Source organism: Rhea americana, unplaced genomic scaffold, assembly GCF_003343005.1.
Source record: "Rhea americana isolate MKP2758 unplaced genomic scaffold, rheAme1 scaffold_142, whole genome shotgun sequence".
NCBI classification, from domain to species: domain Eukaryota; kingdom Metazoa; phylum Chordata; class Aves; order Rheiformes; family Rheidae; genus Rhea; species Rhea americana.
In genome coordinates, this window is record NW_028185506.1 from 984,878 (window position 1) to 1,012,308 (window position 27,431).

At 42.8% G+C, this 27,431-nt stretch overlaps 1 protein-coding gene across 2 annotated transcripts in view; it reads left to right on the plus strand.

Annotated features, from left to right (window-relative positions):
• The first annotated feature begins 5,538 nt into the window (after positions 1 to 5,538).
• YBX3 (Y-box binding protein 3) overlaps positions 5,539 to 27,431 on the plus strand; it is a 26,338-nt gene continuing 4,445 nt past the window's right edge. Inside the window, exons 1-6 of one of the 2 annotated variants that reach the window (XM_085298825.1) lie at positions 5,539 to 5,883; positions 9,936 to 9,999; positions 11,683 to 11,716; positions 16,759 to 16,848; positions 17,504 to 17,639; positions 27,036 to 27,108. In XM_085298825.1, coding sequence (XP_085154951.1) covers positions 5,628 to 5,883; positions 9,936 to 9,999; positions 11,683 to 11,716; positions 16,759 to 16,848; positions 17,504 to 17,639; positions 27,036 to 27,108 — 653 coding nt within the window. In that variant the 5' untranslated portion in view covers positions 5,539 to 5,627. Of the gene's footprint in view, positions 5,884 to 9,935; positions 10,000 to 11,682; positions 11,717 to 16,758; positions 16,849 to 17,503; positions 17,640 to 27,019; positions 27,109 to 27,431 lie in introns of both variants that reach the window. The other variant, XM_085298824.1, reaches the window with a different exon arrangement.

A 27,431-nucleotide genomic window follows, 5' to 3' on the forward strand; every position in this document is an offset into this window, starting at 1 on the left:
ACAATAGTTTGGAACAGAACCTTTCCACCTTAKTGATAGATGTTGTCTAAATTTTTTTCCAAGAAATACATTACACAATTTGTAACTGCAAATTGTTTCAGTTTCAGTGAACCTGATATTTTCTAACTACAAAGCTTCTATTAGCTCAATCTGCTGTTCATACTAGGCTATTGGATCAGGGAGTCCTGCTACAAACAGTTGCATGCAGTTACTTTGCACATCATACCCTGTGTAAAATTTTCAGAACTCCTGTTTTCTCCTCAGATTTCTCAGTAGAGCCAAAGGCCTCTGAAGAGCTACTTTATAAGTAAAAAATGTTATCCATAACCACGAATCAAATAAACTCCTCCTTATCTAATCTAAAAATCTTATGGTATAGTATTGCCAATTCTCAGCAGTCAAAATTCACAGGGGTTGGTTTAAAATTGTGAAATGTTTAAAATAATTATGAATTTTAGCTCTTCTCATCTATTTCTGGTATATAAGTCTTAAATAGTGCTTTTCAAGTTCTTCTCCACTGCCAGCATGGAGTAAGCAACTTGAGTATTAAGAAATGAAAGCATAAATTTTCATGTTTTCACAAGACTGCAGAGCATTATAATTGAGGACTGTAAAAAAAGATCCCACTGAATAACTGGATTGTTTGCATATACCACATGGCATTTAATTTCTTAGGAGCTGCCTGATCTAATTTTGAGGTGCCTGTGGGATCCAGGAGATTGAGCTGGGTGCCTAGGCTGCCCACAGAGAACATGGGAGGAATCAGTCACCTAAGGAGTGTARTTCACAGGACACAACGAGTGAAGACCAATGCTTACCGGTGGAAAACAGCATGAGAAAAGATGTTGTTCAAACCCCACACCACCAATAAGGCCAGGGGACACCTCCTTCCATGTCAGATTGGCAGGAGCTACATCTAAAAGTCAGGAGTCTAAAATAGCCCTTTCTCACCATACACGAGTTAAGGTCTTACTACCCACCCTCAGACTGAATGAGCCCAGATACAGCTAAAGCTGACTGCAACTTTGCTTTATATATGTGATGGATGTGCTCTAGTTGCTTTATGATAAGTATGTGACRACACTTAAGGTGCTTTAAGGTATCTTGCCTGGCCTTCTTCTGACAGGTGAAATCTCCCATGTTCTTGTGCCACATATCCCAGCCTCATGCAGATGTCTCAGGTGCCACCCAACTTGTTAAAAAAGAGCAAATTCTTTTGCAAAAGAAACACATGTGTGTTCAAGACAGCTGCCCAGAATTAGCAGGTACTGGGAAGTGGTAGGATTAATTTCTTTTTGCCTTGTTTCCTCACCTCCAGAACGGAGATAATAATCCCAGCTGTTTGTATATGAGGCTGGACAAAATACATTCATTAATACTGGTGAACCACGGATACATAAAGGTAAAAGCCCCACAGGACCCCAAGAATGAAAGAAGGGAATGAATAATTCTGCATCTAGTCTAATGGTTATATAACAGGTATTAAATAATAGCCTGAGTTGCACATTGAGTGCAGAGAATGAAAGGAAATACTGAAAAACAGCTTATTCACTGAAAAAGGCAGGATCCTGTGGGAAGAGGAATATATGATCAATTAATTAAGAAATGTGAAATTATCCCCACACATTAGGGCATGCAACGTCAAGTTTACAAGTGACATAAATTCTAGTATTTTTTAACTTCCCTTGTTTAACTTTGCAGCCTTACTGTATTTTGTAAAATGGGTTTCAGTTCACTTCTAAAAGGAAGACATTAATATCAATAAACCTCAAACTGAAGAACAACACTTTGTCACACACAGTCATGCTGACTAATCGGAATCAGAAGCAGGGTCTATTCTTCAGGGCTTCAGCTCAGACATCTGCTTGGGGAGCCAGAGCAAAGCCCATGTAGCATAAAACTGCACACCATTGGTGGGCTACACAGTTGTTTACTGACAGCAACTCAGGAGGTACATGGGAGAGTACAGACAGGAGAGTCTCCTCATCACAGATGCTGATGACAGGGACACCATGACCTGGAGGAGGTGCCATAGCAAGAATGCCCTACTTGGTGCTCCCAGACGAATATGCTGCCATGCGTGCAGGAGTGATGCACACATAGAGCACAYAGCAAGAACTGCAGCCCGCTTGGTGCCACATCCTCCGGGCACCGGCTGGTGATTTTTCAGTTGAACTCCTGCAAATCTCTACTGAGCATGTGCTAAAGATATTTTTTCACAGCTTCATTACTTGGTGGAATTTGATTTTGTAGTTTTTTTTTTTTTTTTTTTTTTTTTTTTTTTGTGGGGGGGGAAGGGGGGATTCAGTTCTCCCCAACAAGCAGGAACTACAAAACACACTCCTGTCACTGCAGCGTTTCAGCCTTCTGTTCAAAGGCATAGAGTCACTGTAATTTATAAGGCTAAGTCTTAAAACAAATTCAAGTGCAAGAAAACAAAATATTTTTCCCTAATCTCATTTTCAGAACAGATCTGAGTATCTTCTGCTCAACTTCTCCAACAAAAAGTACAAATTTTAGCCCAAGCTATCACAATTTGGCCAAGTTATAAGCAAAATACACATGTTAGACTGGTATTTGCACTACCTGCAATGTTAGAAATTGTTGATGTACTATACACCTATTAATTAAGAGAGGCCGGCCTGAAAATAGTTTATAAAAATGGCTAACATACCTTTTCGTAAAAATAATGCACTTTCTACTAACTGCGTTCACTCTCCACTCCTCTAAACTTTACCAAATAGTTATTTACAACTTAGTTGATAGGAAGTGTTTGGAAAATGTAGGGCTGCAGAAGTAAGTCTCCACAAACAAGAGGTATAACTTTTATTACTCAAGCTAGCAGATTAATTTCTTCCAATATAATTTTTGAAAAGAGATGGAATATTGAAAAAAAAACGAAATGTGTAAACAATAACCAACAAGGGAAAGAAAACGAGATTGGAAATTATCACCTTATAATTCTTTTTCAGTATTAAAATAACTGAAAAATAGAGGAAAACATTGCCAAATTTCTACAAAGAATGAAATAAGTACCGTACATTCCTCACAGCTTATCAACTGTAGTTTTCTTTGAAGGAGCTTTCCAATAATATCTAAAAATTAACTTCAGGAGGAAAAACGCATTAACAACTCTGCTGAACACAACATTAATGTCTTCTAAGTGCACATGTCAGTGTCTGAATTTTGATAAAGCATTTGATTTAGCATAGTATCTCTTCCTCTCAAAATTGATTCAAAATGAGCATAAAAGTTCTAACGTATACTGAAAATTTTAAGAAGTCATAAAATAATTGTAAAATAATAACTATATATAATATTGTAATAATAATAAAATAACTGAGTGGAGGATTAAAAAACGTATGGGGCAAAAATTATCTCTTTGTTTCCTATGTATATTGCACCCTATGGGGCACAGTGTGGAAAACCATAATAAAAATTTTCATTCAGAATTTAAAAACAGGAGTAATTGAAGTGGGAGCACTGATGTCTGTGTTGAATGGAAATAATTCTGAAGRCTTTGAAAGCATTCTTTCAAAACAACTCATTAGTTTATTATCTGCCTCTGCAGTAAGTGAATCTTATCCTGTTTGCAGTTGTGGGAGGGTCTGCRTTATAGCACTGTAGTTCTTTGGCTCTGACATCTGCCAAAACCTTGAGTTCAAGGTTTTTTGAGTGTCAGTAGGTGGAACCATTTATATCTACACTTAAGGCATGCCCTACCCATGAACACTTAACTGAGACTCCTTTGTAGCAGATGTTAGTGCTGGTATGAATGATCTTCAGCAAGGGACGCCCTTAAAAGATGCCGCAATCTTGTTGTAAGAGCTAACAACGAGTTGGCAAGAAGCAGACATCAGGAGGAGACAGAAAGCAGAAAACAAACAAGGCTCCACGCCCTTTGAATGTTCAGGTATGCAGAGAAAACCCGTGAGAAGTGGAGATGGCCTTACTAATCCTTATCTGAGATGGGTTAAACCTCACAAACTGAGGACAGATACCTGGCAACAGGCTCCCGGTGTGCAAAGCTTCAGTTGCATCTCATAGAGAAGGACGGACACAAAGAAGGAGCTTTGAATAGGCAAGAGGCAATTAAAAAAAGTGATGTAGTGGGGGTATGGAATTAGGATGGAGTGCTAGGGTGCCAACTGAAAAANAAAAGAAAAGAAAAAGTAGAAACATTGCTGAAAAGACACCAGGGAAGCTGTAAAAGACTGGGGGAAGGACAGAAAAAAATGAAGAAGTAGCAAGGAAGGCAGGAGAGATGTAAGGACAGTGGCAAGGAAAGGAGGCAGCAACGGTAAAAGCTGGTAGATGTCAATGAGTGTGCAAGGTGGAGAACACCAAGGAAGAAAGTGACATGGAAACAGTTAACGAGGAAAGAGCTATGAGAAATAGTAGTAACAGCTAACAAAAGACAGGTAATGATGAGCTGGGAGAGAAGATAGCAAGATACTTTTACGGAAAAAATACGACTTTTGTTAAATATAATAATATTCTCCGTGCAGGACTCATTTGTGTAACAAGGTTATCAACACTTGAAAGTAAACACAGCACCTACTGTCAACATTGTTCAGCAAAGAACAGCAGGGTGCAAGGGTGCAGGAAGGCCCGCTAGTGCCCTCACCCTGCACACTGCACACAGAGTGCAAAACTACTCCTCCCTGCCTGGGAAAATTCATCCCCCAAAAGTAGAAAATTCACCTCAAAAATGCAGCCTGGTGAGGTTCTGGACTCATTGCAGCCCCGGAAGGGATGCACTCCTCCCCACCTGCCCGCGCCTCGCTAGGCCCAGGCGGGGCGGGACGGGACAGCGGGGGCCCGGAGCCCTCCGCAGCGAGGCAGGGAGCCGGGGGCCTCGCGAGGCCACGCACATGCGGGGCAGCAGGGCTCTCGCCGACATGGAGGAACACCCACGTCGCAGACGCGCGCCCGCGCACTCCCTCAAAGCAGGTGGACACGCGCCGCGGGCATACACCCCCGAACGCACATCCCCCGCAGCACCAGCACACGCGTACGTGCTGCCCACGCAGGCGCACACACGCCTAACAAGAGACATAGTAGCGCACAGCTCTATCGACGAACACGCACGCCTCCCCCACGAGCTCGTGTGTAGGCACACAATGTGTGTAAGCACACGTATAGGCACGTATCGGTGTGCGCGTGCGGATGTACCAGCACACGCAGACGCCGGGATGTCCGCGCCCACGCTCGCGCGCACACGCACGTACACAGACTCACGGAGACACACGCACACGAGCACGTAATTCTCTACACAAACACGCACGCACAAACGCACTGAGGCGCACTCGCACGAACGACAGTGCACAGCTTACCGCATACACTTCCACGCGCGCGGCCACTCGCCCCCACGCGCTCCCTGGGACACGCCGGGTGAAGTTCGCTCCACACATGCCCCCCTACACTCGGCCCATAGGGCCCTTCTGTCCCGCTTCTAGAGAGGGCAGCTATGGAGGCGCGGCCCCTTTAAATGCTAATGAGGCGGCAGGAGTCCCGGCCCAGGCTGACTGCGTTAAAACTTCGGCGGGGCCATTTTGGGGGCAGTAAGACCCAGCGCGGGGCCCGAGAGACACCAGCGAGCACCACGTAGCGACCCGCCCGGCACCATGAGCGAGGCGGCCGAGACCAGTACCGCCAGCCCGGCGCCCCCCGCCACTCCGACCGCCGCCACTGCCTCGACCACCACCGCCGCCGCTGCAGCCGCCGCCGCCCCGGCCGCAGCCCCCGCGCCGCTGCCGCCCGCCGTCGCGGACACCAAGCCTAAGAGCCCCGTTAGCGCCGCTACGGCGAGTGGAGCGAGTGGGGAGTCGGGCTCTGGCGCAGCTGCCACCACTGCCGCGGAGACAGAGAAGAAAGTGCTTGGTGAGTGTCGGGCGCGCCCCCGCCGAACTTCTCCCGGGACGGGGCCCCCGCGGCGGGCGTGGGGGCAGCACGTGGTGGTGGCGCCGCCCTCGGAGCCAGAGGGAGGCGGCCGGGGGCGCACTGCGCTCCCGGAGCGGGCGGTGCCGCCCGCTGCAGTCCAGGGCTCGGCCCCCCGGGGCCGTGAGTCAGGCGCCTCTCGGGGGAGGCGGCCGAGCCCGCGGAGGGGAGCCGCCTCCGGAGCGGCGCACTGCCGGGATGCCAGCGTGGAGTTAGACGGGGCAAGGCGCTGGTTGCGGGGGATCCCGGAACTCGGCGGTGCGGCGGGCGGCCGGGCGCGGTGCGGCTCTCGCTAGCCCCTGGCGAAGCGGCCCAGGAGCGTGGCAACCTCTGCGCCGCTCTGGGCTTTGCTGACGCTTGTCAGCAGTGGGGATCGGGCCGTTGGAACCGCCCTGCGAGCAGCGCAGAGTGCAAGTCGGCAGCAGCCATGTTGGGTCGCTGCTGACACCGGTCGCAGCTCTGGCGCCCGCTCCTGGCGTGCGTCCGCGCGGGACCCCGCCTGCGGCAGGCGCGACGTGAGCACCGCGGCTCTGGCGGCTGGTGGAGCTCAGGGAGTCCCGTCTTGGTCGTGGCTGCTGGTAAACAGCATGTGTAACCAAGAATCCAGATCKCTAAGTCTTTAAGATCGCTATGCGACTTCCTTATCTGTAAAGKATGCTAACTGCTCTTAGAGTCTAGTGTGTTAGGCTTTTAAAGTTTCTACTTTATCAATAGTGAAGATGTAAACTGAATACTGAGTTGCTACCTGTATACTCGATCCCAGTGGATACCTAGTTCTTGTTGTTGTGATTAAACAGGATCAACCAGTTGAAAAGGACAAGACTTCAATCTGCAGTGAAGTTATTGTAGTGGAAATAGGGATCTGCTACTTATAACTGCATAGTTTTAAGAAATTATTACAAAAGTGAGGCTGGCTACTAGTGCAAAGCCCTGAAGTTCACTAAGGAAAGACAGCATTCTAACTTCTGAAGAGAAAGTCTTGAGGTCTGACTACAGCAGATGCAGGAGCAGGTAAGGAAACTGAGGTAGGAAGGGTTCTAGCAAAGCAGAAATAAGAAACTATCATTTGTCTCTTTCCCCCTTACTCTATTGTTTAGTTCCTTAATTACAGTAGTCAATCAAGGCACATCTACAGCTGATAATATACCTGGCTGTTTTTTGCCTTACTGTGACTTGCTTCATTCATGCTAATGGTATCTATTTAGTTTACCTGTCAGGCTAACTTAGACTTTTGCTATTATTTTTTAATTAAAAAAAAAAAGCTGAAAGCACAGATGCCTTTCCTATTCTAGTCCAAATTATTCTGATAGCTTTGCAAGCTGGCTTTATTGTTAGGTGAGCTTTTTAGCTGAGAGTGATTATTAATATAATGCTAGTTGAAAATAGATTTGAATGCAAATTTATCTCAAGTATCCCTGTTAATGACCTTGTAATATGTACACTTAAGTCTCCTTTTACAAAGGTCCTGTTAGAAGCAAGTTCTGGTGCTTGCTTAGCTCATCTGAGTATTTGTCTTCTAGGAGCAAGAATAAAGGCCAATCAGCTTTCTTCTCTGTTTGGTCAGAGAAAACAAAGTTTTGGTTTTCACTTCTAAAATTTATTAAACTAAGGCTGCTTTTGCATGAGTGGGAATTGCTGATCACCTATATTAATAGAGTACGGTGTCTTGTGGAAATACATAGCCTCTGTCCTTTCCTAATAGGATGGGGATTGTCACTTCAACTACCTTCTTTCAGTTCTCATTAAAATTGTTTTTTGGCTTCCTCTGAGCTTATCTTCATGCCCTGCTTCGTTTCCCTGCTATGACAGTTCAGGCTGAACAATGGCTGCGCCTTAGTCACGTGGATGTTTATTATGATGCTTGTCAGACATACTTCCTCTCACAGTAAAACATAAGAGTACAAGACCAGTGCCAGTACAGAATGATATCCCCAGTGTGCTGTCTTAAAGACTATACTAAAACTTCTCAGTGTTTTCTGACAGCTTGTAGGTAAGGAACAGTATTGCTCTAGCTGTTTTTGGAGCTGTGTATGCAAACTTCCATTTATCAGCAACCAAGTGGCCTTATGTTGAGTTTTATCACCTTTCCTTTCACAAGTTTCCTGACCCCTCAAGGAGGGAGTATGTGTGTGGCTTTGTGTTCTTCGGTGTGTAGTGACTTCCTAGACTTCTCATCCTCTTATCTGACTGAAATAGGCCAATTACTTCAACAGCTATTTTGAAGTGATGGGGGAAGGGATGGTGGTGGGAGAACTGCTGGTATTAGCGTTGCTTCTTACAAAATCAGACTAAAACCTGTATGGTCACTGCTTCCCTCCTTCCCTCTTTTCCTTCTTCTTTCTGTCAGATTGTCCAGTGCGATGAGCTCTTGTCTGACAGTGCCTTAATGATAGCAGTGAACATCTGTTTGTACCCAGTGACTCCATAAAGCTAAATCTAAGAGAATAAATAAATGTTGGTGCTGAAGAGTGTTTGTTACTGAAGAGTGATTGCTACTGAATCAGTGGTAGGCAGTGGAACTTGTGTGTGTGTTTTTTTTTTTTTTTTTTTTTTTTAAATCTCTGTAGCCCTAAACAGGGAGTGGAGTAGGAATGGATGTTGTATGATGTGCAGCCCTTTTTTCTAGTACATATCCCACTCTTAAAGTAGTTCTGGTTCTTCTAACAGTGTAAACATTTCCTGCTAAAGAATCTTGTTCAAGAAGCCCAAAATCTTACTTCTAAAAGTGTAATGAGAAGTGGCCTATTACTACAAATAATTCATGGCAAAWATATGACCAGCAAATGCTGATGCTTCTGCTGTGTATTGAGTATTCTTCTGCTTGGCTGAAGTATAAGAATGTGAGAACTGCATGGGACCAAAGCCTGGAGAAGAATGCAGGTGTAGAGCAGATGCAGATGATTCTTTGCAGTACATGCTTCTTGCCTCTAGCAGACTGTGACTTAGGGAACCCTGAAATGGAGATTCCCTAGATTCTTCTCCCTGCCCTCAACTGGTGTTCTGTGCCCCCTCAATCCCCCCTCCCCCCTTTTTTTTTTCCTTATTTAATAAATAGTCTTCTGTGGCTAGCTATCCTTTTTTCAGGTAAATTCTATATGGGTTGAGCAAGTGACTGTGATCATTGTGTAATAGATAAATCTATTAAAATACAGAACCCCAAATCTTCCCTTTCCTACAAATTTGACAAATGTAAGTTAGTGGTCTCCACCCAGTTGCTGAGAGGAGAGGCTGAGTTACTTCCATCACTACTGGGTTCCTCCCACACATACTGTATGTTGGAGGAACAGGTTTCACCAGATCCTGTAAGACACTGCAGTATGGCTTGTATGCAAGATGCTGGTTGGGTATTACATGATAGACAAGAACTTCTCTTGATCCTAGAAGCCTTTGAAAGTAAAGCTAGTTACTTCCATAGCTGATAAATTATGGAAGATATCTAATAGTAGGAATAGGAACAGAGTAACACTTGTTGGGCTAGTGATAGTAAGGATGACAGTAATGCAAGAAAGTTTGTATCCAAAATAAGAATCTTCTGCCTTTCTACTTGAGCTGTATGGTGTTAATGTGAYTTTTTTTTTCTTCAGCCTAAAAAGGAGAGATGGCTGAGTGAAAGAGGGAACTTCTATACAGCTTCTTTAGCTCTCCTTAATATCTGGCTTCCAAACTAGAACTGATGAATGGCAGTGATGGAGGGAATTCAGCTTGATTGCCCATCTCTGGGATTAAAAAACAGTAGTGAAGCGCTGAATGGCCAATTTTGAAAACAGCTGGAGTTTATTCTAGATGCTGTGTAGTAACTTTTTAGCTGATGAACAGTGTTAAGGCACTGCTTCCTGCTGGTACATTGGTATAAACTGAAATGCGAGTGAAAGTATACCTTGAGTGTGAAGGGAACAGAATTGGTCTCTGACTTAATGTGCAAGTATAAAAATATTTTGTAAAATTCTTGCACTTTCTTATGTTTTAGAGTAACTACTCTAACTCTTTCTTTCCAGCCACTAAAGTTCTTGGCACTGTCAAGTGGTTCAATGTCAGAAATGGATATGGCTTTATCAACAGGTATGTTTAAATTGATAGTTGTATTTATACTGCACTAAGACTTGTGCTACAGATAATATGCCATGCATTACCAATTCTCAGATCTAAGACCTAAAATAAATTCATAAGTGACTGCTAAGTCTTACCAGACATTCAAAAAAAAAAAAAAAAGATGTCTTGTGACTCCTTCTGTCGTTCCCCCAACAAAAGGGTGGGGGAGAAGAAAACAGTCTCAAACACATAGCAAATCTTGTCTTCTATTACTAGAACTGTAACATGAGTAAGCATGAGAAACAAGTTTTATGAAATCTCCTATCTACTCAGCTCTCTAAAGCTTGGAATAAGGTTGGAGGGTAAGGGGAAACACTTTCATGTTTGTGTAACTGATTAATCAAAATATTTTCTCTAAATACACAGTGAAATTCTCTACTGCTAACTGAAGACTTTATGGACCTGGCTTCACAAAACTTCAATTGTTTTTATAAAAAAAAAAAAAACATATAGACATTTGAATGGTACTGATAACCACTTACCACTAAAAGCTATGTGGATTATTTGTCATATGCCAACCTTGGGAACTTAGGTATTGTGTACTCAAGTTGTTAGAGAAAACTGACTTTTAAGAGTGGAGCATGTATGGGGTTGAAGGGTTTTAAAGGATACACCTGTCTGAAAAATGAAGTTCCTCCATGGTGAACATATGTCTTGCAGTAGATACTTTTTTGCCCTGCAAATCTTTGAACTATCATGTCACAGTTAATCTGGGTAACTTGGACACTCTAGAATGGGATGGAAGAGCCATGTTTCAGGGAGGCTGAAGCCACTTCTGGTATAGTATTAATTCCAGTTATCTGGAGACTGCTGTCTGGTGTTGTGTGAGGTTAGAAGAACAGCTTGAATTGGGAAGAAGTGAGTCTTTCATATCCAGCTCAAGACTATCACTTCAAGTGCTATGATGTAATAACTTCTATTAGTTGTCTCACCAAACTGAAATCTACTGCTATGTTAGTCAAATGCAATCAATCTTGGATTTTATACAGCCTTTATGAACTCTTTGACCTGTCTACTCTTTCTCCAGAGGAAGAATTGATTGAACAGATGAGTGTCTAGGCTGCTTCTCCTCTGTGTGAACATAGAATCAAGCTTTTTGAGCCATCCTCATGCCTTGCATGCAGAAACCTGAACTGACTCACACAATCTAACAACTCAATTGGTTGTTCAAGTCTGGGTCCCTGTCCCACTAGACACTCCTAGGACCTCTTGTGCAGTGTTGCTTTGGGTTTCACTGAAAGAAGAGCTCTAGCAGCTGTGGCCAGGCCTGTTGATAGTCTTACTTGACCTCTGGGATAACATACTACAAGCTCAGGTTGCAGGTCTTATGGAAGTTTGGAGGTAGGGAGCAGTAGGGTGTATACAGAGGTAGTGAAAGGCAAAACACTACAGTCTTCTGTCAAAACTGCATCTTGAATATCTGCCTACAGATTGCAGGGACTCTCATTTGGAAGGATAGGGAATCCTTTCTGCTCTCAAGCATGTGACCCAGGAAATTCACTGCAGGATCTTGGTAGCATAGACTTATACAGAATGTATGGCATCCAGGGGATGTACTACAAGCTGGGAGAAGGGAGGATTTACTTGTGAGGTCAGATTTCTATTTAAGTCTGTTAATATAAACTCTTACAACCTCTCACTTGCTTTTCACAGAAATGATACCAAAGAAGATGTGTTTGTTCATCAGGTAAGAGAGCAGTAATTGTACTTAAAGTGTATTACATGTGGTTTGTGATAGTGGTGTTTTTTTTTTTTTTTTGGTATAACTTCTTGGAACAGACACCCCAACTTATCCTGCCTTATACTTAGAATATTTACCCTAAATATCTTGAATGATCATGTACTCCAATTCTATTGTGACAAGAAATAGTATTGGAAACCTTTCAGGAAGGAATTTGAGGATGTTTTTTACTCTACAAAGTTATAATTGAAGATGAGCATTACAACTGTGTGTGGTTTTTATATTCAAATCAGAGCAGACCAAAAAAGTCTTTTGGGAGGGTGGTTGACTTCTATTTTCTAAAATCCTTGCTATTTGTTGCTTTCCCTTATAGTCCCTCAGCTCTGCAACCTGTGCACACATTTCCTCACATTCCTCAGTCTTTCATTTCTTCCTGCTGTCTTCATTTGCAGGTCTGTACTGTCTGCCTTTCCTGGTATTAGAGAAAGTGATTTAGTCTGGCTCTTTACCAGACTGGGTTGCCATCAGCTGTTGCTGCATGAGACAGCTGCTCTTAGCCTTTCTCTCCTTCTATGTACTCAGTGTGGCCAAGTACAGAGAAATTGCCAAGCAGCCTGTCATTGGTTAGCTTTCCTTGAACTGTCAGTAGGCTGTTCTGAGCCTCTATCATATCTATGTCATGATATAGATAGCTGAAAGGAAGAGATGATGTTTGCATGTTGACATAAACTGGTTGGCTTAGATCTGAATGTGCAGCATCAGAGACTTACTTCACCAGAAAATGAAGTCGTGGTGGTGGTGCTTATCCCGTATGTAAGGATCACATGCAGGCCCTGCAGACTTTTCAAGCATGAGCTTTCTCTGTAGTATGAGTGACAGTATTTTCATCAGATGTAAACAGGAAACTTTAGGAGATGAGAAGTGCATGTCACTCTTAAATGTGCTGATAAACTTGAAGAGCTAGTTCKGTTCCAGTGGCTTTATGGCTAGATTGCATATGACAACTGTTTCCTTGTGTAAAGGTATCTAGACCTGTTACCTCTAAAATGGACAAAGCTGTGAAAACTAGTGCCCCTAATGACTAAAGATGTCAGGAAGTGTGCACAATGCACACTTGAGGCTCATTTAGTGCACTGAGAGCAAGAGCCTTCAATGTGAAGTATATGCAAATACCTAACAGTTGCCTCTCCTTTCTTAATAACCATGTGCTGTGTGGACCCTGATAGAGGGACTAAATCTACAGTCTGATGGGAGGGAGTCTAGTAGCTGAAATAATACCTTCTGGATAGGTAGCACTGTAAAATTACTCTGAAGAAAAACAAAGTGTCCCTGAGAGACTTCTGAGAAGATATATGGAAAAATGACTGTTCTGCTGTCAAACAGAAGTGATGCGGATCAGCATTTTTCTGCTTGGGAAGACTGGCTGTGAGGGCTCCAAACAGTGGATTCCTACAGCAAGCTAGTACTATCTATGGTGTTCTGTATGTGGGTCTCATTCACCTGTGCTGGTAACCATTTACCCACATGTAAAATATGGGGCGGGGGATAGGACATAGTGACTGATTTCTCATCTCCTGTAGCTGAAATTGCATAGGAGTGAGCCCTAGGTAAAACRTTGTCCTAATGTCTGGGAAATACTGCTTCCCAAGTAAATTGGCATCTGATCAAACTTGTCCATGGGTTCTGCATAACAAAGCAGATACTTTTGGGTCTAATCTAGATCAGCTGCAACTGGTGTTCCTAAACTATTCCATCTCAAACTAATCTTCTATGTGTGGTAAGAGCAGTAACAAATGATGATGGGAAGCTGTATGAAGGGTGGATAAGCCTTGTCACAGCTTCGCTTGAGCACCATCAGTAGGAGACATCCCTGTTACAGAGGCCAGTGGCTTCCTGGCAGGAGTGGCTTGGGTGTGYGGGTGGCCTGGTGGGGGGAGCCCGTGGCCCCGCTCCTGGTAGGCGGTTGAGGCCCGCTCAGGGAGCGGCGCGCGAGTGGCAAATCGATGACATAAGCAAGCATCCTGCTGCGCGCTGCCGTCCTCTCTGCTGTTAGTGACGCGCTCTGGCTGGCGGGGCCCGCCCCTCCTCCCCCGCCTGGGGCCGTGGGGGAGGGCCCGGATTACCGGTCTAATCCCTTCAGAGCGAGGCTGACCTAGTTGAATAGAGGCGCCCTGCACCAGCGGGAGGGGAACAGGCAGATCTCATGATGGGAATGGGGGGTTAACGTTCCATGCGCGGCTGTTGGGCGCTATTTATAAATGGAGCGCAGACTAAACTGCTTTTCTCTTTAGGGCATGCACAGCTGCTTTGAGTTAACCCTCTGTCTTCCTGGGGGAAGGGGGATTGGGGGGAGGGGAACTCCAACAATTGTTTGATGAAGGGTGAGTTTTCTTGGCTTCATCCTGCTTGTGTCCTTGTTGAGTTGATTCATGCAAGAAGCTGTCTAGGGCACTCWCTTAGCACTTTGACAGGGTTGGAGGTGTTTGTATGTGTGCATGGATGTCTTGCAGTTTAACACTTTTAGAAGTATGTAGGTAGCTAAAGAAGCCTAAATAAATTAGGCATAACTTGAGTCAACAGATAGTGAGGAGAAGTAAATATCTGATGCACAGTTTTTTTTGTTGTTGTTGGTTTTTGTTGTTCATGTTTGTCATGCACAATATTTATGACGGAGCCTGCTAGAGATGTATCAGTGGAGCTCTGCCACTGCTGTGACAGCACTGCATGTGTGCATGATGGGAATACCCATATGAGGGTATGGGAAGAGCTCAGCTGAGCAGAGTTATTGACGTAACTCTGCAGTCACCCATCGCTGTCTGCATTGTTGCCTCCTTGGGAAAGGAAAGGCTTTGTCTTAATTCTTCAGTGCTGCCTGTGTTAACACAAAACATGTCTGCTGAATCAAAGAAGCTGGAGGCTGCTGTGTGCTAGTAAACAGTAGGGCAGTGTAGTGCTCTCCCCTTTGGATATACAGAGTAAAAGTCTTTTCATCAAGCTAAGAGCATAGGTCTATTAGAGGCTTACTTCAGCAATGTTTACCTGCAACTGAAGAAAAAACTTCTACAGTTCCTGCTCAGAATTTTAGGACTTGCTCAAAATGATTCCTAGTTGCTTTTATAAAATAAACCTCAGCCTATCTTGTGGTAGGTTCTATATTCTATTGACTGGTTATCCAACTGCAAATCTGAAATTTGAAGTCTTAGTCCATAAGTCTCAAATACTGCATGTCAAGCCTCATTCAATCTATCATCCATTACTCTGCTGGGAGGATGTTTGAGGAGCTTAATTAGTCTTCAGAACGCCCTCTACTGAGAGGAAATCTAGTGGGTACTCTCTTCCCCTCCACTGCCCTTACAAGAAAGAAGGAAGATTCTGGAAGAGAGCTTGTTGACATCTCTGTTGTATGCAGAGCACAAGCCTTTAGAATTTGTCAATTATTTCAGTACAAGTGGTAGTGCAATAATTGAAATCTTAATCTMCAGTAAGGGTAGTGATTTTTAATATTAGTAAATAGCATTTGTGGAAAAGCTGCCCCTTGAAGATATTTTCAGAGATGAGACAGTTGCTAATAAATCAACAGAGAGCAAACTAAAGAAAGCAAAACTTTGTTGAAGGTGGGAGTCCTTGCTTGCTGAAACATTTCCCAAAGGAATTCACTTGAGCAGTTCGCTCTTACTCTAGCAAAAAATTCTTACATTGTTTTTGCTTCAATACTAGTGCTATGCACAGCAGCTTTTGCATTTTTCCTTGAACCATTTGGGGTTATTGCTGTATACAGGGAATAGCATGGGTAGATGGAGGGRTAAAAACATGCTGGATTATTGCCTGAAACACAAAAGGGCCCATATTGAGCTACAAAAATACCTTCCCTAAACTCATCATTCAGCTTGAAACTGTTCAGAACTTTTCCTTCAATACTTTGGGAAATATTTTGGCCTATTGTTGCCTTAACGAATGGATATAATTTTTATGTGTTGGCAACAAATCTGATTCTCATTCTGCCTATCTTTCTGGAACTGTCAACAGATTCCACAACTGTCATTTCTTAAGCTAAATTTATTCATTGTATTTTGTATAAAATCCAGGAGATATACTCATGCACATCCATGCACTGTTTCTTAACTAAATAAACCCATATCAGGAGATTCTGAAAGCTGATTGGTGTTTAACAACCAAATAGTGCTTCAGAAAAAAGCTGGCTCTCAGATTGACTTGCATAATGGTTTTTTTTTTAAGGCTTTTTAGTTTGTGTACCCTTGTGTGATAAAATGATAATAGGCTCATTATTGCTAACTGCCTTTTGTGGAATCCTAGAAGCACTCAAGTGAAAGGGATCTGTAGTTCACAGGTTGAAAACCAGTCTAGGAAGTCTGAGTTCCTGTGAATCTGAGGGGGTTTTCAACTGATTTTAACTCTAATCTGTGTTGTTAATACTATTTTTGGGTTTCCTTCTAGAAGATTGTGACACTCTCTTCTGGTACTATTCTTCTGCCTTCCTTAGGGAGTCACCTAACTTTTTGGGGTCTGCCTTACAGTGCTTAGGTAAAATGCTTTTTCTGTTACATTAAAGTTATAGCATAACTGTAAGGTATCATAGCAATTCATAACAACTAGAGAAGAAAAACTGCTATCTTTAAAAATGCTTCTGGTCTTAAATTCTGTCTAGATGGTTTAGAGGCTTTTAATGATTGTGAAGGCACAGGTCATGCTTACAACTGGAATTGCCTTGATACTGCTTGCAGGAGGTCAAACAATCAGTGTGAACTCTATGCATACAAACATATGAAATGATCCAGGTATTTAGTAGGTGTGAGAAGAACCTAGGACAACAGCTGATTTGTAACCTGATAAGTATTGAGAAAGGAATATTGTCTGAGTAAGGAAGGGCTAGGGAATGAGAGAGACTAGTATATTTGCCATATCTTGGTGTGGTGACTGATCTGTTTTGTAAAGTTGATACTATAGCAGAAACTGTCCTTAGCTCATTTAGAGGGCTGTAAATGAAAAGACAGAAAACTAATACTTTTCTGTATCATCTTTCTTTAAAGACGGCAATAAAGAAGAACAACCCACGGAAATATCTGCGCAGTGTTGGTGATGGAGAAACTGTAGAATTTGATGTGGTTGAGGGAGAGAAGGTAAGAGATTGTGGAGGTATAGAAGCATAGTGGCATAGTCCAACAGTTAACACCACTCTAGTGGGGAGTAACAGAGTATTCCATGCATACTATTTTTGTCTACTAAAGTACTAAAGTAATCCCTGGAGCAGGTGGCACTCATACAACTTTTCTCTGAAGTATTAATTAAAAAATGTTTCTAGATAGGTCTCAAAACTTACTTCAACTATACTCTATTGCTTCTAAAATCTGTAGCTCTTACTTGAGAGAGCAGTTAACGATTATTGGACAGCCTGGAAGCTTGAAATACAGCATATGTTACCTTTTTTTTTTTTGTCTTGAAACCTGGTTATTTAAGGATTGTAAGAACCTACAAGTTCACAGAACTTCCCCTTTCTCCAACTATATTTCTGAGTTTTGCTTTTTTTGAATCTTCTGTCCTTAATCTGTCGCTTTTGCCATCCTTCGTTCATCTGAACTCAAGAATGGGGAGTGATGAGCCTCTCAGCTTATGGGACTGAAAATAAAATATGCTTTTGCCACTTCAGAGAAAAATCTCTGGAGCTTGGACCTAATGCAAACAAACTTCCTTTGTATTTCCTTATCTTCCTTCCCCTTATACCTGGTCTTTCTCCTTTCACACCCCCTTGCTTTACTGACTTTTTTGGTCTTTTAGGGTGCAGAAGCAGCTAATGTCACTGGTCCAGATGGAGTCCCTGTAGAAGGCAGCCGCTATGCTGCGGACCGGCGCCGCTATCGACGTGGCAGTTATGGCCGACGCCGTGGACCACCTCGTAGCGTAAGTTTAATTGCTTTATAATGACGGTCATCCTACTTCCTCAACTACCTTTCTTCATGTGGGGAAGCTTCCAGTACTGGAATGTGATATGTTGCCTTATAGTTAACTAAGGTGTGAGTGACATTCTTCAGCAGTACACTGTATCAGTGCATGACTGATGTTAGTACTGATATTTCTGTTACTGGGTGTCCTTTGGGCCTTTTCTTAGCTTATCTTTCTAGGAAGGTGCAAAAACATCTTTTTGGATGTTGAAATGTCTGCTAATTGAGAAGATTAAGCAAAAGATTAAGACATCTAGGTGTTCACCTTCTGAAGCAAAGGGAAATATCTATATTACTTTAATATAGCTGTCATTTTGAAGAGTTGCTTGGAAAAAAATGATTTGTTGCATTTTCAATGTTTTTTGCATTTAAACATGGTAGCTATTTTGACTAACCACTTGCAACCTCCATGCAAGCTATCATCACTATGGAGGAGGCTTGCAAAGCAGTATATCATAAAGATAATACTTTCTCTTAAACTAGTCACACACCACTGTTCACAACATTTCCAAGCTTTCCTAAACGGCTTCCCTACATATTCTTCCCTACGTAAAAGCTTGTATAAGCTGTATGGTGTATGTGAGGTGTATGCAGCAGTTACTATCCATATCACGCTTGTTCCAGGAATCAATATAGCACAACTCAAACTGGAGTCTACTATAGGCTTGGCAGTATCTTTTTGTCTGTGTGAGTCTGATCATCACTTGCAAGAATGTATGAATGATTCAATGAGAGCCCTGTGGTCAGTCTCTACACAAGCAACATAACATCTTGTCTCATCTTGTTCTACAAAATCAGCAGCAAAGAGGCAAACAAAATGTTGTCAAAGCTGTCCTTAAAGTTCAGCCATTTATGCTTGCTATAGCAGGATCTCTTAATCCTTCTGGAACATACCACAGAGCCTCAAATACCTGAGATGTTCTTTCTGAAGCTGTTAGACTGCTGGAAGTTGGTGCCAGTATCTGATGCCTCATTGCTGAGTGTCTTGCTTTTACAGTGATAGACTCTGCAGCTTCAGCCTTGTTGATATTTTTTTATCTGTTAGGTCATTGGCTGTATTCCAGTAGTGGCACTCTTCTTGCTCTGTTGAGATTAAAATTTTCCTTAGCTATCTTTATTGCTAGTATCAGCTGCAGTGTTCACTATCATTATTGACTTGGAGCTGTTCCGGGTTCAAAATGAGCAGATGTAGCAAGGCTTAGATATACTTGTGTACTAGTAAGTGTGGAAAGCAGCTGTTTTCTTCCTGAAGAGTGATAATGAGACTCATCTTGGACACAGGGAGCATCCAGTCTCAGGGTACTCACACTGAGATACTCTTGTTAGCTAATGTAAACTCATGCAGCTAGAAGAACCTGGCCTCTCCGTGGCACTAGCTCGCACTTGGATCCAGATACTTGATGTACAGCAAAGGACAAATTCTAATACTGTACTGTTACCCTTTGGCTAGCTTATATGTCTGGGAGTCCACAGCTTGATCTGATCTGAAGTCCTCTATTCTGAGGACCTAAAACATACTGCTTGATTCTAAGATAACTGCAGTCTTCAAAACTGGCAAATGATCAAAGAAGTGTTAATCCAGGTGTTTATTTCTCCTGAGTGCTCATGGGATTTGTTAGCCTGTTCCTTCAGTTGAAAGTCCTCCTGAATGTGAGGCCTGTGCCAAATCATTGACTGCTTCCTCTAATTTATTTTATCTATAAACTTGTTGAGTGTGAATTTTGTCTCAAAGTTGTTGAATATTGTACAATACCATCCTTGTAAGATGTACAGTGCCATCTCTCCCAGTCTACTTTCTTCTCACTGCTTTAATTGAAGAAAGTAGCTTGTGAAAGAGGAGTGGGACGGTTCCAAGTACCACTTGTTCYGCTTTAGGCTATCAGCAATGGTATTCAGCAGCTATCCAGAAAAGCAGCATACCTCTACTTTTCTGAAAGTCACTGTGCAAATATATTTTGATTGCATGTGAATTTTTAGTAGAATATCATGATTTAGAATTCCTGCAGCCTATCCTGTGTACATCTGACCAAACTTTAACATCTGCATATTTACTAGGTACTGTATATTTCCACATCAGTCAGTGGGCAGAAATAAGCTTTTGGCATGCTGTTCAACCCCTCTGAGAGACAGGAGACAGTGTTTAAAACAGGCCAGGTGAGTTGTGCTCTTTAGTTTGTGTCTAGAGTGAGTCTATGATGGATTACTGAGATGTAAATGTCTCTTAATGGATAAGAAATGTTCTGCAAAATAAAGAGGAGGAACGAGAGTTCAGTGGCTGATACATGAGGTATTGTCTCTATGCTTCACTGAGATTCTACATTCTCTTAAAAATGTTTGAAGGCTGCTGTGTGCTGGGAACTGGGTACTAAAATGTGCTGCTGAATGGCTAATTGCGTTCTTCTCCCCTGTCTATTTTCAGGGAAAAGCTTTTGCTTCTACTTCCGTGGCTCAGCTCTATTCATGTCTTGGTTGTGGTACAGGAGGAGTTTTCATCAACCAGTACTGTTGGCATTTTCAGTCATGACAGATCCAAAAACAGCTGTTGCTGCACTCAGAGCTTTACACGTGTGTGTGTGTGTGTGTATATATATGTATACACACACACTGAGGTCTGTGGCCCTGGTGAATCACCTTATCTTGAAGGAACATAAAATGATACTGTTTATCTTTGTCCTGGGGCATCAAAGTTTATTGATTGTTCTCTTGAACCTGGTTAGCCACCATGTTCTTGCTGCTAGTTGTGGCACCCTTTTTCTTAGGCAGGCTGGACAAAATGAGTACTGGAACTTAACCCTGCAAGAACATGGTATTACCTGGGAGCTGATGTGACAACTAAAAGCAATGCTGGTAGATGAAGTACTGTCAGATTGCMTGAAAAGCCAGGGATATAAGGAATGAAGACTTGGCAAAAACATGCTCTGCAGTCAAGCTTGGTCTGTTATTAGGATCCTTAAAGGATACCTAAAAGGTAAAGGGACCCCTATCCTTGATGGATAGGATTAGATCTTAAAGCAACACATTCAGCTTGGAGTAATCAATAGCAGAAAACAGCTGAGGATGTCTTTTTAGATATAATAGCCGCAACTTGTGTCAGAAATACTATCTGTAGCAAATTAGTAGAAGTCCAGTCTGACTAAAGAAGACTTACTGGGTGCAGATTAAAGGGCAGGCTAACACAGAGGACATGGTGGGTGTCTACTACATGCCACCTGACCAGGAAGAGAAAGTCAATGAGGCCTTCTATAGAGAGGTGGAAGTAGCCTCACARTCACAGACCCTGGTTCTCATGGAGGACTTCAGCCACCCTGACATCTGCTGGAAGGACTACACAGCAAGGCACAAACAGTCCAGGAGGCTCCTGCAATGCACTGATGATAACTTCTTGTCACAAATGGTGAAGGAGCCTACGAGGAAGGGTGTCCTGCTGGATCTTGTCCTTACCARCAGAGAGGGACTGCTTAGAGATGTGAAGGTTGGGGGCACCCTTGGCTGCAGTGACCGTGAGATGGTGAAGTTCAGGATCCTGCAGGAAAGAAGCAAGGCAACAAGCAGGATTGCAATCCTGGACTTCAGGAGAGTGAACTTTGGGCTCTTCAGAGACCAACTTGGAGGAATCTCATGGGTTAAGGCCCTAGAGGGAAGGGGGGAGGTCCAGGAGAGCTGGCTAGTRTTCAARCATCACTTCCTCCAAGCTCAAGAGYGCTGCATCCCTATGAGTAAGAAGTGCAGCAAAGGGGGCAGGAGACCTGCATGGGTGAGCAAGGAGCTCTTGGCCAAATTCAGACAGAAGAAGAAAATACACAGAATGTGGAAGAGGGGACAGGCTACTGGGGAGAATTATAGGAATGCAATCAGAGTAGGTAGAGATGTGGTGAGGAAGGCTAAGGCCCAGCTGGAAWTGAGTCTGGCAAGGGATGTTAAGAACAATAGGAAGGGCTTCTTCAAATACATCAGCAGCAAGAGGAGGACTGGGGAAAATGTGGGCCCACTACTGAATGGGGCAGGGGCCCTAGTGACAAGGGATACATAGAAGGCAGAATTACTGAATGCCTTCTTTGCTTCAGTCTTCACTGCTAAGGGCAGCCCCAAGGAATCCTGCAGCCTGGATGTAAGGCAGAAGGCCCAGAGAAGGGAAGACTTACTTTTGGTTGAGGAGGATAGGGTTAGAGACCTTCTGGGCAAGCTTGACATCCACAGATCCATGGGCCCTGATGGGATGCACCCATGGGTACTGAGGCAGCTGGTGGATGCTGTTGCCAGGTTTCTCTCCATCTTTGAAGGGTCCTGAAGAAGTGCCTGAGGACTGGAAGAAAGCCAGTGTCACTCCAGTCTTCAAAAAGGGCAAGAAGGAGGACCCAGGCAACTGCAGGCCAGTCAGCCTCACCTCCATCCCTGGAAAGGTGATGGAACAGCTCCTCCTGGGTGTCATCTCCAGGCATGTGGAGGAAAGGTGAACAGKAGTAGTTAGCATGGCTTCACCAAGGGGAAATCCTGCTTAAGCAACCTGATAGCCTTCTAAGATGGCATGACTGGCTGGGTAGCTGAGGGCGGAGCAGTGGATGTTGCATACCTTGACTTCAGTAAAGCTTTTGACACTGTCTCCCATAACATCCTCCTAGAGAAGCTCTGGAAGTGTGGGTTAGACGAGTGGACAGTGAGGTGAATTGACAACCYTCAGCCAGTTCTCATCAGTGGTGTGGAGTYCAGTTGGAGGCCTGTGGCTCAGTACTGGGTCCCATCCTGTTYGACTTATTCATCAATGGCCTGGATGAGGGGACAGAGTGCCTCCTCAGGAAGTCTGCTGATGATACCAAGCTGGGAGGAGTGACTGATGTGTCAGAGCTGTGCTGCCATTCAGAGAGCCCCGGACAGCCTGGGGAGCTGGGCAGAGGGGAACCTCATGAGGTTCAACAAGGGCTAGTGCAGGGTCCTGCACCTGGGGAGGAATAACTATGCACCAGTACAGGCTGGGGGCTGCACTGCTGGAAAGCAGCTCTGCAGAGAAGGACCTGGGAGTGCTGGTGGATGACAAGCTGACCATGAGCCAGCAATGTGCCCTTGTGGCCAAAAGGCCAATGGTCTCCTGGGGTGCATTCGGAAGAGTGTTGCCAGCAGGTTGAGGGAGGTGATCCTGCCCCTCTACTCTGCCCTGGTGAGGCCTCATCTCGAGTACTGTGTCCAGTTCTGGGCTCCCCAGTACAAGATAGACATGGAGCTACTGGAGAGAGTCCAGCGTAGGCTATGAAGGTGATCAGTGGGCTGGAACATCTGCCCCATGATAAATGACTGCGAGAGCCAGACCAGTCTAGCCTGGAGAAGAGCGTACTGAGGGGGGATCTTATCAATGTGTATAAATACCTGAAGGGAGGGTGTCAAGGGAACGGGGACAAACTTTTCAGTTGTTCTGTGTGACAGGACAAGAGGCAATGGGCAGAAATTGAAGCAGAGGATGTTCTGCCTGAATGTGAGGACAAATTTCTTCACTGTGAGAGTGACAGACACTGGACCAGGTTGCCCAGAGAGGTTGTGGAGTCTCCTTCTCTGGAGATATTCAAAGCCTGCCTGGATGCAACCCTGTCTAACATGCTGTGGGTGACCCTGCTTGAGCAGAGAGGTTGGACTAGATGATCTCCAGAGGTCCCTTCCAACCTTACTGATTCTATGGAAAGRATGGAATATGATAACAGCACTAATGTAGATACCACTTTTTACATGTGAAAGATTTAGGAGAAAAATCTCATTTCCATTTTTGCATCAAACTGGGGAGAAGGGAAGTGTTGTACAGGGCCTGTTTCTGAAGCTGTCCTACAGTAGATTAGTGAAACCACAGTTGTCTTTAATATTCTTGTCATCTCTTATGTAGGTGCTTTCACAGATCATTTGAGAGAGGGAATCTTCATCTTGAGCTAATAACACTTGCTTTTGGGGATTGTCACCCATATCAGTTACACATTCTTCATATTGCAACTGCATGTCTACTGCGTCTAGAAAGATGCCTCTCTAAAATAACTTTTCTTTTATGAGGCCTCTGCTTTCTACCTCTCTTGTATGTATAAAGAGGGAAGGAAGATTGCAGTATCCTAGAGTGATAGTATGTGATTTTTTTTTTTTTTTTGGACTACTCAAAAAATACCATATACTTCTATCATCTCAGTCATAGGTATATAAAAGTTTGTTTCCTCATTCGAAGTTGCATTTCTAGCTAACGATCTTGCAGCACACTTCTGAAACTTCTTAGGTTTGGGTTGCTAACAGTCCAGCTTTCTTGGACTTGAGTCTCAAGGATGTTYACTCATCTGTAGGTGAGTAGTAGCTGCACACCCGAAGGAAGAAATTTCAGTGTATCCAAGTCTGCTATATTTAAGTTACACTAGACTACACAGCTCAGCTGGTACATCATCCATCTTCAACTTACTGAAGAAAAGGGAGTGCTATAGTTTGAGTGGTATTAAGGCTCATTAACTTGATGACTTTCTGAGGTGGTGACCTTACAGTTTCAAGAACTTCTAATGGACCACACTAGGCAATTGGAGTTCAACCAGTAACAGTTGATTTCTGTGTGATTAATTGGCGCAGTTTTAAGCAAATGCTGTCCTTTGCCATTCTACCTCAAATACTTTAAGTATAACTTATTGAATCTGTTTTTGAATATGCATAAATTCTTCAAAAATGAAGAGAATCTTTAAGTAGTTAAGATGTTTGACCAGTTTCAGTGGAGTTCCATCTAGATTGTATGGAAAATTCTGTGGAAAGTGGAAGTACTTATTCACATCAGAAAAATCTTAATTGTGTCCACAAAGAACAGTCTAAAGTCTTTACTGAACTCTGTGAGGTAGACATGGTATGGAGCTATAGTCAAAATGCTGTAACATGATAAATCATGGAATATCCTTGAGAGTTGGTGATGCTCTCATATGAAATACTATGTACATTGCTGACAGAAGGAGCCTCTACGCTGGTGAATCGGAAGGTGGGCAAATTTGTTTTGAACTGCACTATTTCTTACAAAAAAAACCCTGTAGATACGAATTTTAGTATCTAAAAACTAGAGACATCTGAAGAGATGTAAGAGTTAAGGAATAAATTTGGATACCATGGGAAGCAGATGGGTGAAAAGCTCACTGACATTACTGTAATTGTTTAAAGATATTCTTATTGAGGAATGAGGGGAGATGGAGGCAGAATGAAAATTTTCTATCTTTCAGCTTAAAGAAATGTGGGAGATGTTCTTGGGTATTTATAGCCTGCCTATCTGTGATCATCTTCACAGGAAAGTGGAAAGTGCAGTTAGTCAGTTTCTTTCACTGTCTTTTTAGGATAATCAAGGTGTTGCATTGAATTGGAAGGTCCGTGGAGGAAGCTTAGTCAGCAGGATCCTGGATGTTCTAGAGGCGTAGTGCTTTTAAGAGTACAAATTTAAGCTTTCCAAATAAAAATGCATCTCAATGTGTTTCACTGTACTGATAGAAAATAACATCCCAAAGTTCAAGTTCTGGTTTTTGGTCAAACTATTTTTTGCAGTGATTTGACAACATAATGGTTTTATTCTGGGTTTGTACTTCTCTTTTGGCCAACATACCTAAATCAGTTGACCGGTGATAGGTAGATACTTACCTAAGGCATTAGTTAATTGTGATAATACAGAAGCTGTAAGAAAATGCTGAAGACTTTTTTGTACTAAGCAATTTAGTTGCTTTGATATGCATAGCGCTCAACCAACTATTTAACCCAAATCTAATTAGAATACTGATGTGTCAACATTCAGTTTGAGGAATAAAAATAACTTCTGCAGTGTTTTTCTGCCTTGTAAATGCTTAGTTGAGTTCCATTTGGATCATGTTGAAAGGTCATTCTTTCTGTCACTACAAGAGAAGGAAACTGTATTTATGGGATATTCAATTCAGACTTCTGCTGGGCAGAATAGACACAGTGGACAATACTATTCAAAACATGTAGAAATGTAATATTGCTGTTTAAACAGCTGTGAATGTGATGCTGACTGCCAAGGGCTGTACAAGAGCTTTCTGTTTGAAAATATTATGTGCCCTTCCCTAGCTTTAGGTTGTTGCTTTGTTAACTTTTGATATGTTATCCCTCAAACAAGGCCTTCTAGGCATTTATGATGCCAGTTTTATAACACTGAAGTGTTAGAACTGAAGCTTATTGCATGTGTATCTGCTTAGGTATTATGGGGAAGAAAATAGTGATTTTTTGTTGAAAGACAGTTCTTTGTGATATGAGGGAGATGCTTGTTGGAGTTTTGTTTTGTTTCCTCCATTTTTCAGCTCTTAACTGCTTTTCTCGGTAGGGGTGAGAGGGGGAAAGAGGAGGCAGGTGGTAGAAACACAAGATGCTGCAGGTTTTGCTACATTTGTCTAAAGAGGGAAAGGAGTGATGTGTGGAATGTATGAAACTGTAAAGTTATTTTAAGATGCTGTTTGTTCTATAGATACAGAAAAATTAGTATCCTGAAATGAATAAATAGTAGTATCCTGTTGTAAATTTAAAAGTTTAACTTTTAAATTTACTGTTTTGGGCCTCAAATGATTCTCTATGGCCATCAGAAGATACCTATTATTCCTACTGTTGCTACCTATCTGCTTAGTGGGTGTGTTTTTTTAAGTATCAAGCTATCTTGATCAGTTTTTATAAATAACATTATCTGATAAGTTGTTTCTTCATGTGCCTGTGCACATGTGCATGTTTTTATTAATAATTGAGTTCTGATTTCTCTCTTCTGCAGCTGGCACTGTCATACTGCTAAGAATAGCTGACATAGCTATTTATAGGCACAGTCTCTGAAGTACATCAAGTGTCTTTGGGTCATGTCTCTGTGCTTTTTAGGAAACTTGGAAAGCAATACAGAACGTCTGAAATCTTAATACTTTCAGAGGGGATTTTAATCCGGTAAAAAGAGGTTAGCACAGATCTGAAAGGGAATTCTGTTCCATTCTGCAGGTTAACAACCTCCAGCACTCCAGAATTCCCAAATGTTTATCTTCTGGTTATTTTAGTTAATCTCATGTTAAAGTTCACTCTCAATGCTGTTATCCTGAGATTGCCTGTAAAGTTTCTGCCCTTTCCTGGAGAAAGAGGAGGATTGTCAGGTAGTTTGTTTGATGTCTGTTACTGTGAGGAACAAGCGCAGCACTGTTGGTTTGTGTTCTTTCCTGCTGTCGTCTTTGCCAAAACAAAAGCCTTTCAAGTATCTGTGTGTGGTTTGTTTTTTAACCAGGTGTGATTGCATTTTTGTACTGACTTATTGTTCTGTTCAATCTGGCATCCAGATATTGGGTACTGCCTCTGAAATTATGCTTTATCCTTGTCTGTCTTCCATTTCCTTCGGTTGCAGGGTGGTGAAGGAGAACTGAAGGATGGGGTCACAGAAGGACAGCTTCAACAAGTCCACAGGAATCCTACCTATCGCCCACGCTATCGCAGGTTTGTACTACTTCCTTTGCTCATCATTGTATTTGGATGCTTATGTGATGTGTACTGGTTTCATTAGTAGCAGGAAGCTGTATTCTATGGCATTCATGTGCTTTTGGATAAGAGCTACAGTAAAAAGAAGCAAAATTTTTAGGAGAAAGGAGAACCACAGGAGTAAGGAAACCATGGTAAAACTTACTGTTTGTTACTCACAGCCAGGAATAGATTAAGAAAAAATTTACTGTATTTTGTTACTCTTAAAATTAGGCAGTGTGTTGAAACGAGTTGCAGATTCTGTGTCTTCCCAGCTGAACTCTTTTTTTTTTTTTTTTTTT